Source organism: Pyrus communis, chromosome 1, assembly GCF_963583255.1.
Source record: "Pyrus communis chromosome 1, drPyrComm1.1, whole genome shotgun sequence".
Classification (NCBI taxonomy): Eukaryota; Viridiplantae; Streptophyta; class Magnoliopsida; order Rosales; family Rosaceae; genus Pyrus; species Pyrus communis.
In genome coordinates, this window is record NC_084803.1 from 5111191 (window position 1) to 5127413 (window position 16223).

General features: G+C 35.7%; 2 protein-coding genes and 1 pseudogene across 2 annotated transcripts; 1 reads left to right on the forward strand and 2 right to left on the reverse strand.

Annotated features, from left to right (window-relative positions):
* The first annotated feature begins 1658 nt into the window (after positions 1-1658).
* LOC137742684 (patatin-like protein 2) lies at positions 1659-4368 on the forward strand. Its single transcript, XM_068482618.1, has 7 exons — positions 1659-1927; positions 2062-2243; positions 2640-2829; positions 2929-3090; positions 3310-3615; positions 3746-3918; positions 4061-4368. The coding sequence occupies exons 1-7, from the start codon at positions 1778-1780 to the stop codon at positions 4143-4145; spliced, it is 1248 nt and encodes a 415-aa protein (XP_068338719.1). The 5' UTR covers positions 1659-1777; the 3' UTR covers positions 4146-4368.
* Positions 4369-6248: 1880 nt separating this feature from the next.
* LOC137715466 (patatin-like protein 2) lies at positions 6249-8392 on the reverse strand (annotated as a pseudogene).
* A 4475-nt stretch (positions 8393-12867) lies between these two features.
* LOC137741356 (patatin-like protein 2) lies at positions 12868-15838 on the reverse strand. Its single transcript, XM_068481080.1, has 7 exons — positions 15610-15838; positions 15302-15483; positions 14985-15174; positions 14727-14888; positions 14323-14625; positions 13228-13400; positions 12868-13130 (listed from the first exon to the last, which is right to left on the reverse strand). The coding sequence occupies exons 1-7, from the start codon at positions 15742-15744 to the stop codon at positions 13052-13054; spliced, it is 1224 nt and encodes a 407-aa protein (XP_068337181.1). The 5' UTR covers positions 15745-15838; the 3' UTR covers positions 12868-13051.
* Between the last annotated feature and the right edge of the window lie 385 nt (positions 15839-16223).

A 16223-nucleotide genomic window follows, 5' to 3' on the forward strand; every position in this document is an offset into this window, starting at 1 on the left:
CCTCCCTCCCCTCCCTCCCCCCCCCCCCCCCCCCCCCCCCCACAAAAAAAAAAACATCTCATTTGTCCCCTCCTTCTTGTAACTAATTGGCTCCTTAACCCAAATATCTGATTGCCCTCTTACCCACAAAGTGAGAATTAATTAATTCCTAAAATCTATAGTATCACAACTTCAAATGTTCGTAACTATACCGTTATAATCCGGACTCGCAAACAGTTTTCGCCTACACTCCCAAAAACCAATCCATTGCTAGTTCTCCCAACACCGAGCAGAAGGAGAGCTTGGACTTTCTCTCGGACAAACTCAATGAGTAAATAATAACTTTCCAAACTTCACTGTAACTAGTTTAGTTAAAATCTAAATTCAAACAATTTAAAATAAATTCTCGAGAAATAATATAAAATCTCAATAATACAAATACGTAGATTAGAACAATGAAATCCAGGAACGGGATTTCACAATTTAGGTGCGAACATTTCATTTCACTAGTTTAGTAAAATATATTATGGTACAGACGTTTAGGTACACTAAAAAGGAAGTTAAATAAAATTAAAGTGTGACATCCCACATTGCCTAAGGGAGTGATCCTTAAATGTATATTCCCATTTCTACCTAGCATGAGGCCTTTTGGGAGCTCACTGGCTTCAGGTTCCGTAGGAACTCCGAAGTTAAGCGAGAAGGGGCTAGAGCAATCCCATAATGGGTGACCCACTGGGAAGTTGCTCATGAGTTCCCAAAAACAAAACCGTGAGGGAATGGTAAGCCCAAAGCAGACAATATCATGCTACGGTGGTGGAGCGGGCCCGGGAAGTGATCCACCCCGGGCTGGGATGCGACAATTTGGTATCAGAACCTAACCCTGGCCGCGTGTGTGCCGACGAGGACGTCGGACCCCTAAGGGGGGTGGATTGTGACATCCCATATCGCCCAGGGGAGTGATCCTTATATGTATATTCCCATCCCTACCTAGCACGAGGCCTTTTGGGAGCTCACTGACTTCGGGTTTCGTAGGAACTCCGGAGTTAAGCGAGAAGGGGCTAGAGCAATCCCATGATGGGTGACCCACTGGGAAGTTGCTCGTGAGTTCCTAAAAACAAAATCGTGAGGGAATGGTAAGCCCAAAGCGGACAATATCGTGCTACGGTGATGGAGCGGGCCTGGGAAGTGATCCGCTCCGGGGTGGGATGTGACATAAAGAATTAAAATGTGTATAATAATAAATTTAAAATTTAAAATTTAATGTAGAGACATTAAATAAGAATTTTTTTTTTTTTTTTGAGAAAATAAGATATCTATTAAATATGAAAACAAAAATATAATATGAATTTGAATTAAGTACATATTAAATGACTAAAATTTTTATTAAATTTTAATCTTCTTCAAGGATTAAAATTCAAAAGTCCCTAATTTAAATAAGATTTAAAGTGGACTGTTATGCTTGATAGTGTAATCACCTAGAAGATTCATCTGTCATTTTGATTAACCAACCATGTCCACAAGAATGCAATACCTAATTTGAAAAGTCAGGAATAGATAATGGTCCAACTAAAACTTGTTTTGGATACATACCTATAAGCTTAGGGTCAAAGTTGGAGGGGAAAAGATCTCTATATAAGGCGTAGATAGGTACTCAAAGTTCTTACACTCAATTAATCTTGTCATCCCCCAGATTAATTGTCATCACCCAAGTTTGCTTTCTGCATTTGTTTCCGGTTCATAATAGTACTTACCGTTTCGTTCCTACGTACCCTTCCCTGTGCCGACTATCATTCATAATATGCCTTCGTTTTCTCAAATGGAAAGAGCAAGATCATTTCTTCAGTCTCCCACTTATGGAAACCTCGTCACTGTCCTTAGCATTGACGGAGGTGGTATCCGAGGGATTATCCCCGGAACTATACTCAGCTTCCTAGAGTCTGAGCTTCAGGTATAAATATCAATTTAAATCCATAATTTAACTTCAAATTAAAAATGTTAAACGTCACTTTAATTTAATCTCAAGCACAACATATGCTTGCACATTCGAACTAACCTTTACTTTAATTTGTTGGCCATATGCAGAAGCTGGATGGTGAAGATGCAAGGCTGGCAGATTACTTTGATGTAATTACAGGGACTAGCACAGGTGGACTTGTGACTGCCATGCTTACTACCCCAGATGAAAATAATCGTCCCTTGTTTTCTGCTAAAGATATTAACGCTTTCTACCTCGAACACTGCCCGAAAATCTTCCCCCAGGGCAGGTACCTACTTAATTACAATCTTAACTTGAAATCTGTTTGAAATGGACCTTGCATGCGTTGAGAATGAATTCTACAATGATGGGAGAAGACACCTTGCCTAGGTTTTAAGTGAGCTGGGCTACTCACTATATTGCCAATTAATTTTATAGTAGAACCCAATTTTTTTTTCATCAGAGTAGGAGGAAGGATCTTGCATGAACTTATAAGTAATTAAATTAAGTCACTCCATATTGCCAATTGATTTTATAATGAAATCACAACTTTTTTCAATTGCTTCTTATAAGCTTATCGACCTTTTTCATTCGTTAATCCTTTCTTTCTGCTTCTTTTCCTTCCTATATTTCACAAGTCTACACTTGCTAACAATCAGATAATCTTTTTTCTTTTTTTCTTCAGCGCTCCACTAATTGGTGAAGCCGTGGATATGGTTAAAAATTTGACAGGACCAAAATATGATGGGAAATATTTACATAATATAGTGAAGGAAAAATTAGGAGACAAACGATTGAACGACACATTGACTAACGTTATAATCCCAACTTTTGATATAAAGCGGCTCCAACCAACCATCTTTTCCAGCTATGAGGTTGGTTAATTTTTTAATACTCTCTCTTGGAATAATTTTGTGAAAAAGTTTGCTCTTTCTCTACATATATATTTAATGTGTGTATGTTGTTGATTTTAGGCCAAGAAGAAGAGTTGCGTAGATGCTTTACTCTCGGACATATGTATTGCAACTTCAGCAGCACCAACCTACCTTCCAGCACATCATTTTGAAACCAAAACTTCCACTGGTGAAACAAGAGAGTTCCATCTCATTGATGGTGGTGTCGCTGCTAATAACCCGGTAAACATTAATACGTAGTTTCCATAGTTAAAATATGGATAAGACTAATTTGTTATTAAAAACTCGAGTGTTAGAATTTTGAATTTTCATGGGAATACCTATCTAGGAATCCAATCTAAACACCTATATTTTATGTAAAAGATATATTTAGCTATTCATGACAATATAATTACCAACTAGCACTTCGATTTCCTCTAATTAAATTTGTTCATTTCTCAGGCATTGGTTGCCATAAACGAAGTCACGAAGGAAATCCACCAGGGAAATTCCGACTTCAACTTTTCCACGAGACCAACTGGGTATGGTCGGTTCTTAGTTGTATCGTTGGGAACTGGTTCTGCAAAATGTGAGGAGAAGTACCATGCCAATGACGTAGCTAAATGGGGTCTTTTGGCATGGTTGACAAGCGGAGGTTCTTGTCCACTCACCGATGTATTTACCCAAGCCAGCAGTGACATGGTTGATTTTCACCTTGCCACTGTTTTCCAAGCTCTTAACTGTGAGAAAAGTTATCTTCGAATCCAGGTATATATACATCGATCTTTCTATGTATGTTTAAAATACTTACACTTTGACAACAGAGCATACTTATATTGCTATATAAATCAATTATATGCTAAAAAAATATTTACGTGAGTAAAATTTATGTTTGTAGGATGATACATTGGAAAAGACAGTGTCTTCAGTAGACATTGCTACGAAGGAAAACTTGGATAATCTTGTGAAAGTCGGAGAGAAATTGCTGAAAAAGCCTGTTTCAAGGGTGAATATGGATACCGGTGTCTTTGAACCTGCCCATCAATCTACAAATGAAGAGGCTCTCGTAAGGTAATATATAATTTAATCATCATTCACCACATATTTCCACTATATACGTATTTTAGCATGATCATATATGTAATACTATTGATTAAAAATTGCTAATTACTATTTGTTTTCTTGACTAATAATTAATCTTCACGTGCTGCAGGATTGCTGGAATTCTGTCTCGGGAGAGGAAGGTCCGTGAAACGCAATCACCACATGGAAAGGCCGTAACCAACAAGTCCAACTGATGATCAAGCTGCTTTCTCTCACAAACACTTAGTATTCCCTTTAATAAAATTCAATTTTTATTTGGAAGATTAATCAAGTCATTTGAGATAAAATAAAGCACTATATAGAAAAATAATTAACCATATGGTGAAATTATTGCTAATTAGTTACTCTTGTAATTCAGTACTGAAATTCATTATTTTCTCCCCCAATAAATACCGCTCAACTTCTTGGTTTTGATTATTTTTTCATCTTGTAATTTTTGATTCGGTTATGAATTTTTTTCTTCGACAGTTATCAAGGTTTTGTATTCCTTCCTTTTTTTTTTTTTTTCTCAGTCCGCTTAACTCTCTTCCGAAAAGAAAAAAATAAAAAATAAATACTCACCCTGTTTAATTAATTTTTTTTAGCCTTTCACACTGTAAATAAAAATGTGCAGGACACTAAAAAAAGTGTGTGAAAATCAACTCCTAACAATAATAATATTATATATAATTAAAAAAGTTGAAACAACAATATGGCTAAGAGCCATATATAACCAAATTATGCAGAGTTTAATTAACTATCCCCAACATTGCCAATTGACTAAAGTTTGAACAGTTCCGACCAAAGTGTAAATTTCCTTTTCTGTTACGTAATATTCTCAGACTTTTATGTTTTTGTTTCATTGGTTTTGTTGCTTGCTGGAACGAAAAATCAATCTTTAAAGTCTCTTTCGCGGGTCTTTGAGAAACAAGTTCCATCACGAAATGACTCCACTTCCATAAAGCAGTCAGACTCGTATGATAGATAGCTCACGTGTTCTTTATCTAAACAATAATTAATTAAGAGCATTTTACTTATAATTGTGGATTTTGCTGGTAAGAGTCATTATACGACAGACTCATCAAGCATGGACCATAGCTTGACCAAATGGTCAAATATGCATGCTCCTCCAACCGTTCCAAACGCTCACGTATGTCACATCCAACTTTTCAAAACTTTCTTTACGAATCGAATTTTATCGGCGAGAGTGGCTAGGCATGATTAAATTAAACCACATACGAGTGAAAAAAAATATAATTAACCTTGCTTTCATAAGAAAGACAATTACGGAGCAATCTTGTGATTTGGTCAAATATGCATGCTCCTCCAACCGTTCCAAACGCTCACGTATGTCACATCCAACTTTTCAAAACTTTCTTTACGAATCGAATTTTATCGGCGAGAGTGGTTAGGCATGCTTAAATTGAACCACATATGAGTGAAAAAAAATATAATTAACCTTGCTTTCATAAGAAAGACAATTATGTAGCAATCTTGTGATATATATGTATGTGTGTGTGTGTAGCAAGAGGGATGAGGAGTTTTTGCATTTCAAAAGAAAATTATATTTTAAATTTTGTTGAAAGTATTTAATTAGATCAATTGATCATATATAGTTTTAAGCCGCAATTGGTTATTGACTAATACTTTGTTTGAATAAGGAAATTTATAATTACTAAGATTATTAGGTAATTTTAAAATGATATAAATAGAAATGACGAAATTTTATTTTTTAGAATTTGTAAATTTTTTTGTTTGGTTAACCTAGAAGAACAATGACACTTGAATATGAATTTTATTTTTTATTTTTAAACTCTCACTCAAAGAAATTTGGAAGTGACACCTATTTACATGGATTTCAAACTTGACAAATGGAGGTCCCAAATTCAAATTATTTTTTTCACACAGAAATTCTAAATTTATATGTTTATGATTCAAATAAGGAAATTAGTGCATGTCAAATTATAAATTTATATCTTTTGTCAAAATTTCAATTTTATTTTCCTCATCCAAACATAGTATAAGTTTTTTTTATTTTTTATTTTTTTATTTTCTCTTTCGGCAACTTACAATTATTTTGGAAAAGTCATTAAGTTGGCATATACAACACCCGGAAGAAAACTTATTCCAACACAAAAAAGAATCTAAAAGAATAATATCAACAGTATGATGGATCACTTGCCCCCAACTTGACGTTATTACAGCAATTTAATTATCATTCAAATGAATTACCAAAAGAAAAGAGTCACGATTTTTATCCAAAAAACAAAAACGAAAGAATCTTGGCTAGTTTGGTCATAGACTCAAAGGGTGATATATCAGTTAGGCTTTGCAACAGGCGACTTTGCAAGGCGAAGCCACTTCTCTTCAGATAATAGTTTTGCAAACCTGCACAATCACAAATAACAATTTTCTATTACTACAAAAATTTTACCACAGAAACTGTAAAAATTTATATCTGGTTTTGGTAATTGATATGGTGTACCTAGTGAGAGCCTCTTCATTGGACTCGTGTTTTGAAGGCTCAACCCTGCCAGTCTCCAAATTAACCCTAGAAACTGGTTTTTTCAAGAGGCCTTCACCCACTTTGAGAAGATCATCCAAATTCTTCTTGTCGGCTATGTCCACAGAAGATACTTGTCCAGTTAATGTGTCATCCTGCATTTTTGTTTATTGCATTTAATTGTGTTATTACAATTAGATTAGGAGCCTGTATTGGACTCTTGGCAACTAAAAACTAGAATAGTGTTTGGCAGAAAAACATGGATATGGGTCAAACAAACGCTTTCTAAAGAAGTTGTTGAATTTTTAACAGAAATTTTAACATATTTGTAACAAAAACACCTCTAATAAAATTGCTTCATGAGCAAAAGCTATTCTTACAAAAGAAATTCCAAATGCGCCTAATTAACATAGTGTTTTTTGTATCACTTTTATTGATAATTAAGTAGTCAACAATGTAGTAGGTAAATGTGATCCCCTAAATGTAGATTCAGATTTCTCATATTTATATAAAGATAAGAAAGTTGCTGACTGTTTAGCATGGTGTTGATCAATATGGTGTTCAATGTTCATTGGTGGGGTTCATGCCCTCCTTTTGGTTTTATATATGTTCCCCTCTAGTTCTATGTCTTTCTCTATTTATTTGAATAAGAAAGGGGGAAGAGGCGCCAGGCTCTTAGAGAGTGTAGGTACCTTAACCTTTAGGTTTGAGAGTTAGACGCTATGCATTCTACACCGTGTTATATATTAAAAGGAGATAAAGAGATAATATATTGTTTTTTTATTGAACAAATGATGTTATCTGCACTAAGGGAGAGGGGAGGTAGGCTAAGCCTCATAGTGGAATAACAATAATGTGGTTCAAATTTGTTTAGGAGATAATATATCTTAATACTCTATTTAATTAAAAAAATCAATGAAAAATAGTAAATGAAATGTAATAGGGTGACGTAAAGCACGTGCAATGTCCCTCCAATAAAAACCAATTGGCAATATAGAAATTGCCCAACTACTTATAAGCATATGTAACGTCCCTTCTCCCATCAATGTGAGATTTTTTTTATTTTTTTGTCGAACCCATCAATGTAAGATTTATTCTCAACAAATAATAACTAATAACTGGTAAAATTAATTAATGTACCTGAATTCGAAGGTAATTATTCTCCGAATGAAGGGCTTGGAAAACCACATGAAGATGATAATCGACCATATCAGAACTTGATTGACTGAAAACATCAATTACTGGGGTTCCACCACCGCTGGTTAACCAATCTAATAAACCCCACTTGGCAGCAGAATGCGCACGGTATTTGAACTCAGCTTTTGGCGAGCCAGTTCCTAGAGATATCACTAGAAATCGCCCGTAGTTCATGGGCTTTATAGGGAAGAAATCTTCACTCCCACTTATTATTGTCTTTGTCACTTCACCAATTGCAAGTCTGGTCTGGAATAAGACCAAAAATAATGTTGGAAGTCACTAAATCAACCAAATAAAATTTAACCTATGTCTTAAGTTCGAATTAATTCTTATATATACCGGATTATTCGCAGCCACACGCGGGTCTATTAAGGTTAAAATCTTTCACATTCCCTTCTGGGTCAATTGTTTCAAAATAGTAAGCTGGGATATAAGTAGGTGCAGCTGAAGTTGCAATGCATACGTCAGAGAGTAAAGCATCAAAGGATGGTTTGCTTTTCACCTAAGCACCCAAGAAAAGCAGATATTAATTCAACTATATATATCCTTTTCCTTTTAGCTATAAACAGGGGTAAAAATAGCAAAACCAACCTCATAGCTGGAAAATGTAGTTGGCCGGAGCTGTTTTATGTCCAATGTGAGAATGACAACATTAGTCAATGTCTGATGCAGTTTTTTAGAACCAAGTTTCTGCCCAACCAAGTCATGCAGATACTTCCCATCATATTTTGGCCCTGATAGGGCTTTGATAATCTTTGACATTTTCAGAAACAGCGGACAACTGTTGTTTAAAACATTAATGTTCATATTAGAAACTGTGGACTATATGCATGCACCCAAACAAGTACAATGTCAGTGCATAAGAATTTGATTCAAAAACTGTGTACTAGCTTCTTGGATAGAGCTCATAAAGTTGGACAAAGTCGGTTCGTATTTAGCCATAAATTGTTTACTAATCTCTGTGAAATAATTGCAAAATGGTAGGTGAGACTCCAAGCATGAGACTAGTTGGTTATAATGTGAAGCCATATTGGAGGGTTAATAAACAAGGCACTAAGTTTGGCCAAAGCCAAACCCCGTGATATGCTCATGAACTGCATACCCTTAAAGCAAACCTCCATCAAGCATATGCAGCTAATACTTTAAGCTTATTATTAAGATTATCAAGCTCTTCTGTGCGGCTGCGTACAATGAAGCCACATGATGTAATATTCCTTGTCAAAGGGCCACTAGCTAGAAAAAACTGCACGCGTTATATATAATTTGATTCGTATAAGGCGGCGACGCACATTAGCAGTAACTTAAGAAGGTCAATTTGAAGGCCAAAAGTTGCTGGTGTGATTGATCTATTGACCAAATGCAAAGCACTTGTAAGAAATAAAAAATTGGTCTACCATTCAATTATGTCTGCATATAACTTCAACTTGATGGTAAAGTGAATGCTGCATACTTTAATCAAGTTGTATATTGTCATGAGTTTTTCGTGTACTTTGATCAAGGGCGTATGTAGTATTTTGTTGTCCTGTCAGTAACCTTATACTTCAGTAATACCAGAATCATTGTTTGATTCTAATGCTCCTGTCAACAAGGAAGAGGAAGATATTTTAGTTCAGTTTTTTCATACCATGTATCACATTTCAGAAAATAAAATTTTCCACAAAATTATCCCGCATAATTAAATGTGCCCTGCAGTAACTTGGAGGTATATGCTTCTCTTTTAGTATACCACATGACTGGTACCTAAATTTGGCTCCAATATAACTGAAGCGAAAATTAACTTACCAGTTAATTTTTTCTGAACTTACTGAAGTGGTGGTTCAAAACTACAAGTTGTGAGTGGTAGAAATTTCAGTTGTTTTTAGAGCATATACTGTACATACATATTTAAAACCATTGTGTATATAAGCACACTACACCGCAGTGAGTTGGATGAACTTTATAAAGAAAATATTGAAGAGCAAAGAATCACAATGACTCTGTTAGAGGATTTGTTCGACAAGATTTGAAGGATGCAAAAATAAATCATAAGATTGCAGTATGTTCATAAGATTGATGAGTCTGCAATATTTCTCCAACATATAAGCTGTTTTGTTTGCTGTACTCCAATCATTTACTGAAGAAAAAAAAAAGTGCAACTATGCGCAGATCAGTGAAAAACTGAAATTCAATGACTAAAACGGATCGACAAGACTCCGATGTAACAAATTCTAAGACAGTCAATTGGATAGAAAGCTGAGCTTAAGAATAAGCTGCAACTAGCCTCACATTGCTGACCTTGATTTGTACTGCTGCTCACGAGTTATGATGCGGCAGGTGTTGAATAATATAAAGTCCCACGTCAGAAATCTTTCAAAATAATTTTCAATTTATCTCAAGTGGTTCCACTACTACTTGTACTGAAAACTAACACCTGCTGGACTGTACAAGCCATGTGGTTAAGTTAAGGACAATATTGATGTTGATTAGTAGTGGGTCGCTGACCCGCCTCTCTGAAACTGCAGGTTTTGTTAAGAACCAATAGGAAAACCATCGTTAGTGACTCATCTACAATGCTTTAAAAATGCTGTTAAAAAACAAAAAGAAGGCCATCCCTAGTGCTCCATGTTCAATGTTTTACTGATCATTATGTTTAAATGATTTAAGTTTTGTTCATGTCAGATGCCGTGCTTAATTTGGGGGTGTTCATTTGAAACAAAAAAGGAAGCCTGTGCTTTCTGACTGACTGCTTCATATATATTGATGCCAAGAAAAACCAGTTCTTCCTCCCATGGGATTGTTCATGTACTATAAAAAATGCTCTAAATTAGTTAGTGCAAACCCTAGAGGCCAAGATAAATGGTGGCCAACATTCTTCTTTTACCAAATATAATATGATTCACTTAATCTTTAAAGTCTCTGCACAGTTAAACTATACTTGTGGACTGGTTAGTAAAAGTCACATTCGAACTTTAGTAATACAAAATTATATTGGTGCTGTGTCATTCCAACTGACCAAATAGTCAAGCTAATTTGTCACAACGTTTTCAACGGTGATGCATACTATTCTGCCCCCTTTACAGAAAAAACCCCTCAACCAACAAGCAACAAAGTGCCAAACGAGAAAAGTTCTTAAAGTTGAATGTTATAATTAATATCACTATATCTAGAAATAAACTAAAAAAAGTTGGCGAAGTAACGGCTGTTTTTATCGAAAGATGTCCAAGAGGCCGGTCTGGCCACATGTATGTGCATAATATAAACAGAAATATTGGCAAGTTGACTCAGAATTTTTTTTTTCCTTGGAATACTTTGAAGTTTAATGATGAATCACAACATAATAATAGTTGAACTAAGGAATACATTTGCCACCCGACGGGGGATTTATTCGATTACATAAAGAATATTAAAGAATCTAGTATGTTGGATCAAAGGATCATTAGCTGTGTGCACAAAGATTAAAATGTGTTTTTGATGATCAGTTGGGTTTTGCAGTACATTGACCATGTGGCGACTTTGCAAGCCGAAGCCTCTTCTCTTCAGAGAGTAGTTTTGCAAACCCGCAAAAGCATTAAGTGACAATGTATAAAAGGTGGATAAGTTATAAATCAGAGCAATATTAGCATATAGATTGTGGAGATATATATTATGATTAATATATGATCTGTATACCTTATAAGAGTTTCTTCATTAGTCTCATGATTACAAGCTTCAAATTTCCCCGTCTCTAAATTAACCCTAGAAAGTAGAAACAGGTTGTTTCAATAGGCCTTCACCAACATTCACAAGATTGTCCAAATTCTTCTCTGTTGCTATATCTACAGAAGATACGTCCCCATGCAGCTTGTCACCTGCATATTATTATTATTTTTTTCATTCAAATGTATTTGTTAATAAATCTGAACCTTCAATCTTAGTCTCAACTCCATTATTTTATGATGATCTTAGTCGAGTAGAGAGAATTAATTAATACCTGAATTCGAAGGTAGTTTTTCTCAGAGTGAAGGGCTTGGAAAACCACAGAACGGTTAAGATCAACCGTATCAGCACTTCCTTGACTGGAAACATCGATGATCGGTGTCGAGCCTCCGCTGGTTAACCAATTCAATAAGGCCAATTTAGCGGCATTATTCCAAGTTTTTTCCCCTCATCCAAACATAGAGAGAGTTTTTTTTCTTTCAGCGGCTTACAATTATTTTGGAAAAGTCATTAAGTTAGCATATCCAACACCCGGAAGAAAACTTATTCCAACACAAAAAAGAACCTAAAAGAATAATCTATGTTATTGTTCTTGAAAATTCTGAGATGTAAACTTCCAATTCAAAGAAGGAATGATGATCTAAGAAGAAGAAGAAGATAGGAGTGGTTTGCAAAAGACTGATTTTGATATTCTCTTCTCTGCAAATTAGCAGAGGAATTTTTACATTTCATTCACACTGAAAACATGAGGCTGCAACAATATATGCTCGGTATCCCAGTTAGTTACACAGCTGGAATTTTCACAATTACAACCAAATGATCTCAGCCTCTCATTCGATCATAACCTAGGATTCTCACACATAGCATTCATAGTCTTACATCACTTTGCCTTACACTTGTCAATATTCTAGACTAAGTGAATACACAATTTAGGAAAAGGCTTATTTCTTTTTTTTTTTGTTTTTTTGGTACAACGGAGGGCAAAGCCCGGCAAGCAAAACAAAAAGAATCAGGCAAGAACAGCCCTAGGAAAGGCCCTGCCAATAGAGTCAGAAACTAGACAATTACTAGCAGTGGTAGGAGGAGAAACAAAAACATGAAGGCCAAGAGATAGCCCATGACCCAATTCAGCCATGTGATCAGCTGAGGCATTCATTTCTCTATAGATATGAGTGACTTCACATCTCCAATTTTTTCCGATGGCTTCTTTGCAGTCAATAATGAGGTTGTAGAGCGGGTGCGAATCCAGAATAGGTTTTTGGATCAAAGTAACAGCATCCCAGGAATCACATTCAAGGATTACATCCCTGCATCCCTCATCCCAAGCTATAGAAAGGCCCATGAAAACACTCCAAAGCTCAGCTTCCATGATGGTTCCTCTGCCCAAATTAGCAGCAAATCCCTTAATCCAATCCCCTTCAGAATTGCGAATCAAACCTCCAGCACTTATGTGCCTAAATGGGTCCTTACAACTCCCATCTGTATTGATTTTATATCTACCAATTGGCGGGTGGATCCAATGGATTGAGATGATTTGTCTAGGAGGAGCTCATAATAAACAATTTAGGAAAAGGCTTACTTCTAAAACAGCTCACAATAAACAGTATGATGGATCATTTGCCCCCAACTTTTATTACAACAATGTAATTATCATTTAAATTAATTACCAAAACAAAAGAGTTATGATTTTTATCAAAAAAAAAAAAAAATCAAAAACGAAAGAATCTTGGCTAGTCTGGTCATTGTTTAATTAGGCCTTGCGGCATGTCCAACAGGCGACTTTGCGAGGCGAAGCCACTTCTCTTCAGATAATAATTTTGCAAACCTGCAAAATAGCAAGTAACAACTTTCTATTACTACAAAAAATTTACCACAGAAATTGTGGAAATTTAAATCTGGTTTGGGTAATTGATATGGTGTACCTAGTGAGAGCCTCTTCATTGGACTCGTGTTTTGAAGGCTCGACCCTGCCAGTCTCCAAATTAACCCTAGAAACTGGTTTTTTCAACAGGCCTTCACCCACTTTGAGAAGATCATCCAAATTCTTCTTATCGGCTATGTCCACAGAAGATACTTGTCCAGTTAATGTGTCATCCTGCATTTTTGTTTCCATTTAATTGTGTTATTACAATTAGATTAGGAGCCCTTCTTGGACTCTTGGTAACTAAAAACGCTTATAATAGTGTTTGGCCAAAAAAAAACATGGATATGGGTCAAACAAACGCTTTCTGAAGAAGTAATTGAATTTTTAACAGAAATTTTAACATATTTGTAACAAACACCCTAATAATAAAACTGCTTCATGAGCAAAAGCAATTCTTACAAAAGAAATTCCAAATGCGCCTAATTAATGTAGTGTTTTTTGTATCACTTTTATTGATAATTAAGGTAGTCAACAATGTAATTAGTAAATGTGATCGACTATATGTAGATTCAAATTTCGCATTTTTATATAAAGACAAGAAAGTTGCTGACTGTTTGGCATGGTGCTGCTGATCAATACGATGTTCATTGGTGGGGTTCATGCCCTCCTTTTGGTTTTATTTATGTACCCCTCTAGTTCTATGTCTTTCTCTATTTATTAGAATATAAGAGAGGGGGAAGAGGCGCCAGGCTCTTAGAGAGTGTAGGACAGGTGAAGGTTTGAGAGTAAATGCTATGCATCCTACACCGTGTTAATAAAATGAGATAACATATTGTATTTTTATTGAACAAATGATATTATCTATACGAAGAGGGAGGAGGTAGGCTAAGCCTCATAATGAGATAACAATAATGTGGTTTAAATTTGTCTAGGAGATAATATATCTTAATACTCTATTTACTTAAAAAAATCAACAAAAAATAGTAAATGGAATGGGGTGACGTAAAGCATGTGCAAGGTCCCTCCAATAAAACCAATTAGCAATATAGAAATTGCCCAACTACTTAAATATATGCAATGTTTCTTCTTCCATCAATGTGAGATTTATTCTCAATAAGTAATAACTAATAACTGGTAAAATTAATTAATGTACCTGAATTCGAAGGTAATTATTCTCCGAATGAAGGGCTTGGAAAACCACAGAAAGATGATAATCGACCATATCAGAACTTGATTGACTGAAAACATCAATTATTGGGGTTCCACCACCGCTGGTTAACCAATCTAATAAACCCCACTTGGCTGCAGAATGCGCACGGTATTTGAACTCAGCTTTTGCCGAGCCAGTTCCTAGAGATATCACTAGAAATCGCCCGTAGTCCATGGGCTTTATGGGGAAGAAATCTTCACTCCCGCTTATTATTGTCTTTGTCACTTCACCAATTGCAAGTAAAGTCTGGAATATGACCAAAAATAATGTTGGAAGTCATTAAATCAACCAAATAACATTTAACCTATCAGAAAAAGTCTTAAGTTCGAATTAATTCTTATATATACCGGATTATTCGCAGCCACACCGCCATCTATAAGGTTAAAGTCTTTTACATTCCCTTCTGGGTCAATTGTTTCAAAATAGTGAGCTGGTAGATAAGTAGGTGCAGCTGAGGTTGCAATGCATATGTCTGAGAGTAAAGCATCAAAGGATGGTTTACTTTTCACCTAAGCACCCAAGAAAAGCAGATATTAATTCAACTATATATATCCTTTTCTTTTTTGCTATAAACAGGGGGAAAAATAACAAAGTAACAAACCTACCTCATAGCTGGAAAATATAGTTGGCTGGAGCTGTTTTATGTCAAATGTGGGAATGACAACATTAGTCAATGTCTGATGCAGTTTTTTAGAACCAAGTTTCTGCCCAACCAAGTCATGCAGATACTTCCCATCATATTTTGGCCCTGATAGGGCTTTGATAATCTTTGTCATTTTCGGAAACAACGGACAACTGTTGTTTAAAACATTAATGTTCATATTAGAAACTATATATGCAGGAAGAGAATTATTTTCTTTGTTAAGAACAATATGCTCTGTGTCAATATTCTAAAAATTTGACATAAAGATGTGAACATTACTGTTTCTGGGGAAAGATTTTGGGGCAGTGAGTGAGGTAGAAATCCTTAATATCCTTGGCAGCAAACACAGGGCGGTTGTTGTCATCTGGGGTAGCAAGCATTGCAGTCACAAGACCACCAGTGCTTGTTCCTGCAATCACATCAAAATAGTCGGCGATTCTTGCACCCTCACCATCCAACTTCTGCAACATGATCAATGAAATTCGACATTTAGTACTTAATGTGAAACATTGTATAATTTAGCAACTATTCTATGACATGCAATTAATAAGGATGCATATGAAGACGAGATTGAATATCCTAGCTACCTGAAGCTCAGATTCAAGGTAACCAAGAACGGTTCCTGGGATAAGTCCTCTTATTCCACCCCCATCAATGCTGAGAATCGTTATTAAGTTTCCGTAAGTTGGGGCCTGTAATGGTATACTCTTGGTTCTGTCCATGAGACTTTCAGAGATAGAGAAAGAGAGAAAGAGAGAGAAAGAGAGAGAGAGAGAGAGAGATGGATTCTAGAAGAGGCTTTAAGCAAATATATAGCCTGACTGTTTTGGTGAGTTAGCCTTTGAGGGTACCGGGGTACTTATAGACTCCTCTTCATTAAGTTTCCAAGAATATCAACCAAGTTACTGGATCATATGCATGCATGCACCAAACAAGTACAATGTTAGTGGATAAGAATTTGATTATTCAAAAACTTTAGAGTAGCTTCTTGGATACAGCTCATCAAGTTGGACAAAGTTGGTTCGTATTTAGTCATAAATTGTTGACTAACCTCTGTGAAATAATTGCAGAATAGTAGGTGAGACTCCAAGCAAGAGACTAGTTGGTTATAATGTGAAGCCATATTGGAGGGTTAATAAACAAGGCACTGAGTTTGGCCAAATCGAAACCCCATGATACGCTCATGAGCCGCCTACCCTTA

Excerpts from the sequence above, each read along its gene's own strand:
- LOC137742684 (XM_068482618.1), top strand. The coding sequence starts at position 1,778 with ATGCCTTCGTTTTCTCAAATGGAAAGAGCAAGATCATTTCTTCAGTCT. Across the intron at positions 2,830-2,928 it reads CCATCTTTTCCAGCTATGAG|GCCAAGAAGAAGAGTTGCGT; the intron begins GTTGGTTAATTT and ends TGTTGATTTTAG. Across the intron at positions 3,091-3,309 it reads GTGTCGCTGCTAATAACCCG|GCATTGGTTGCCATAAACGA; the intron begins GTAAACATTAAT and ends TTCATTTCTCAG.
- LOC137741356 (XM_068481080.1), bottom strand. The coding sequence starts at position 15,744 with ATGGACAGAACCAAGAGTATACCATTACAGGCCCCAACTTACGGAAAC. Across the intron at positions 15,175-15,301 it reads AAAATCTTTCCCCAGAAACA|TTGTCCGTTGTTTCCGAAAA; the intron begins GTAATGTTCACA and ends TTTAAACAACAG. Across the intron at positions 14,889-14,984 it reads CTATATTTTCCAGCTATGAG|GTGAAAAGTAAACCATCCTT; the intron begins GTAGGTTTGTTA and ends TTGGGTGCTTAG.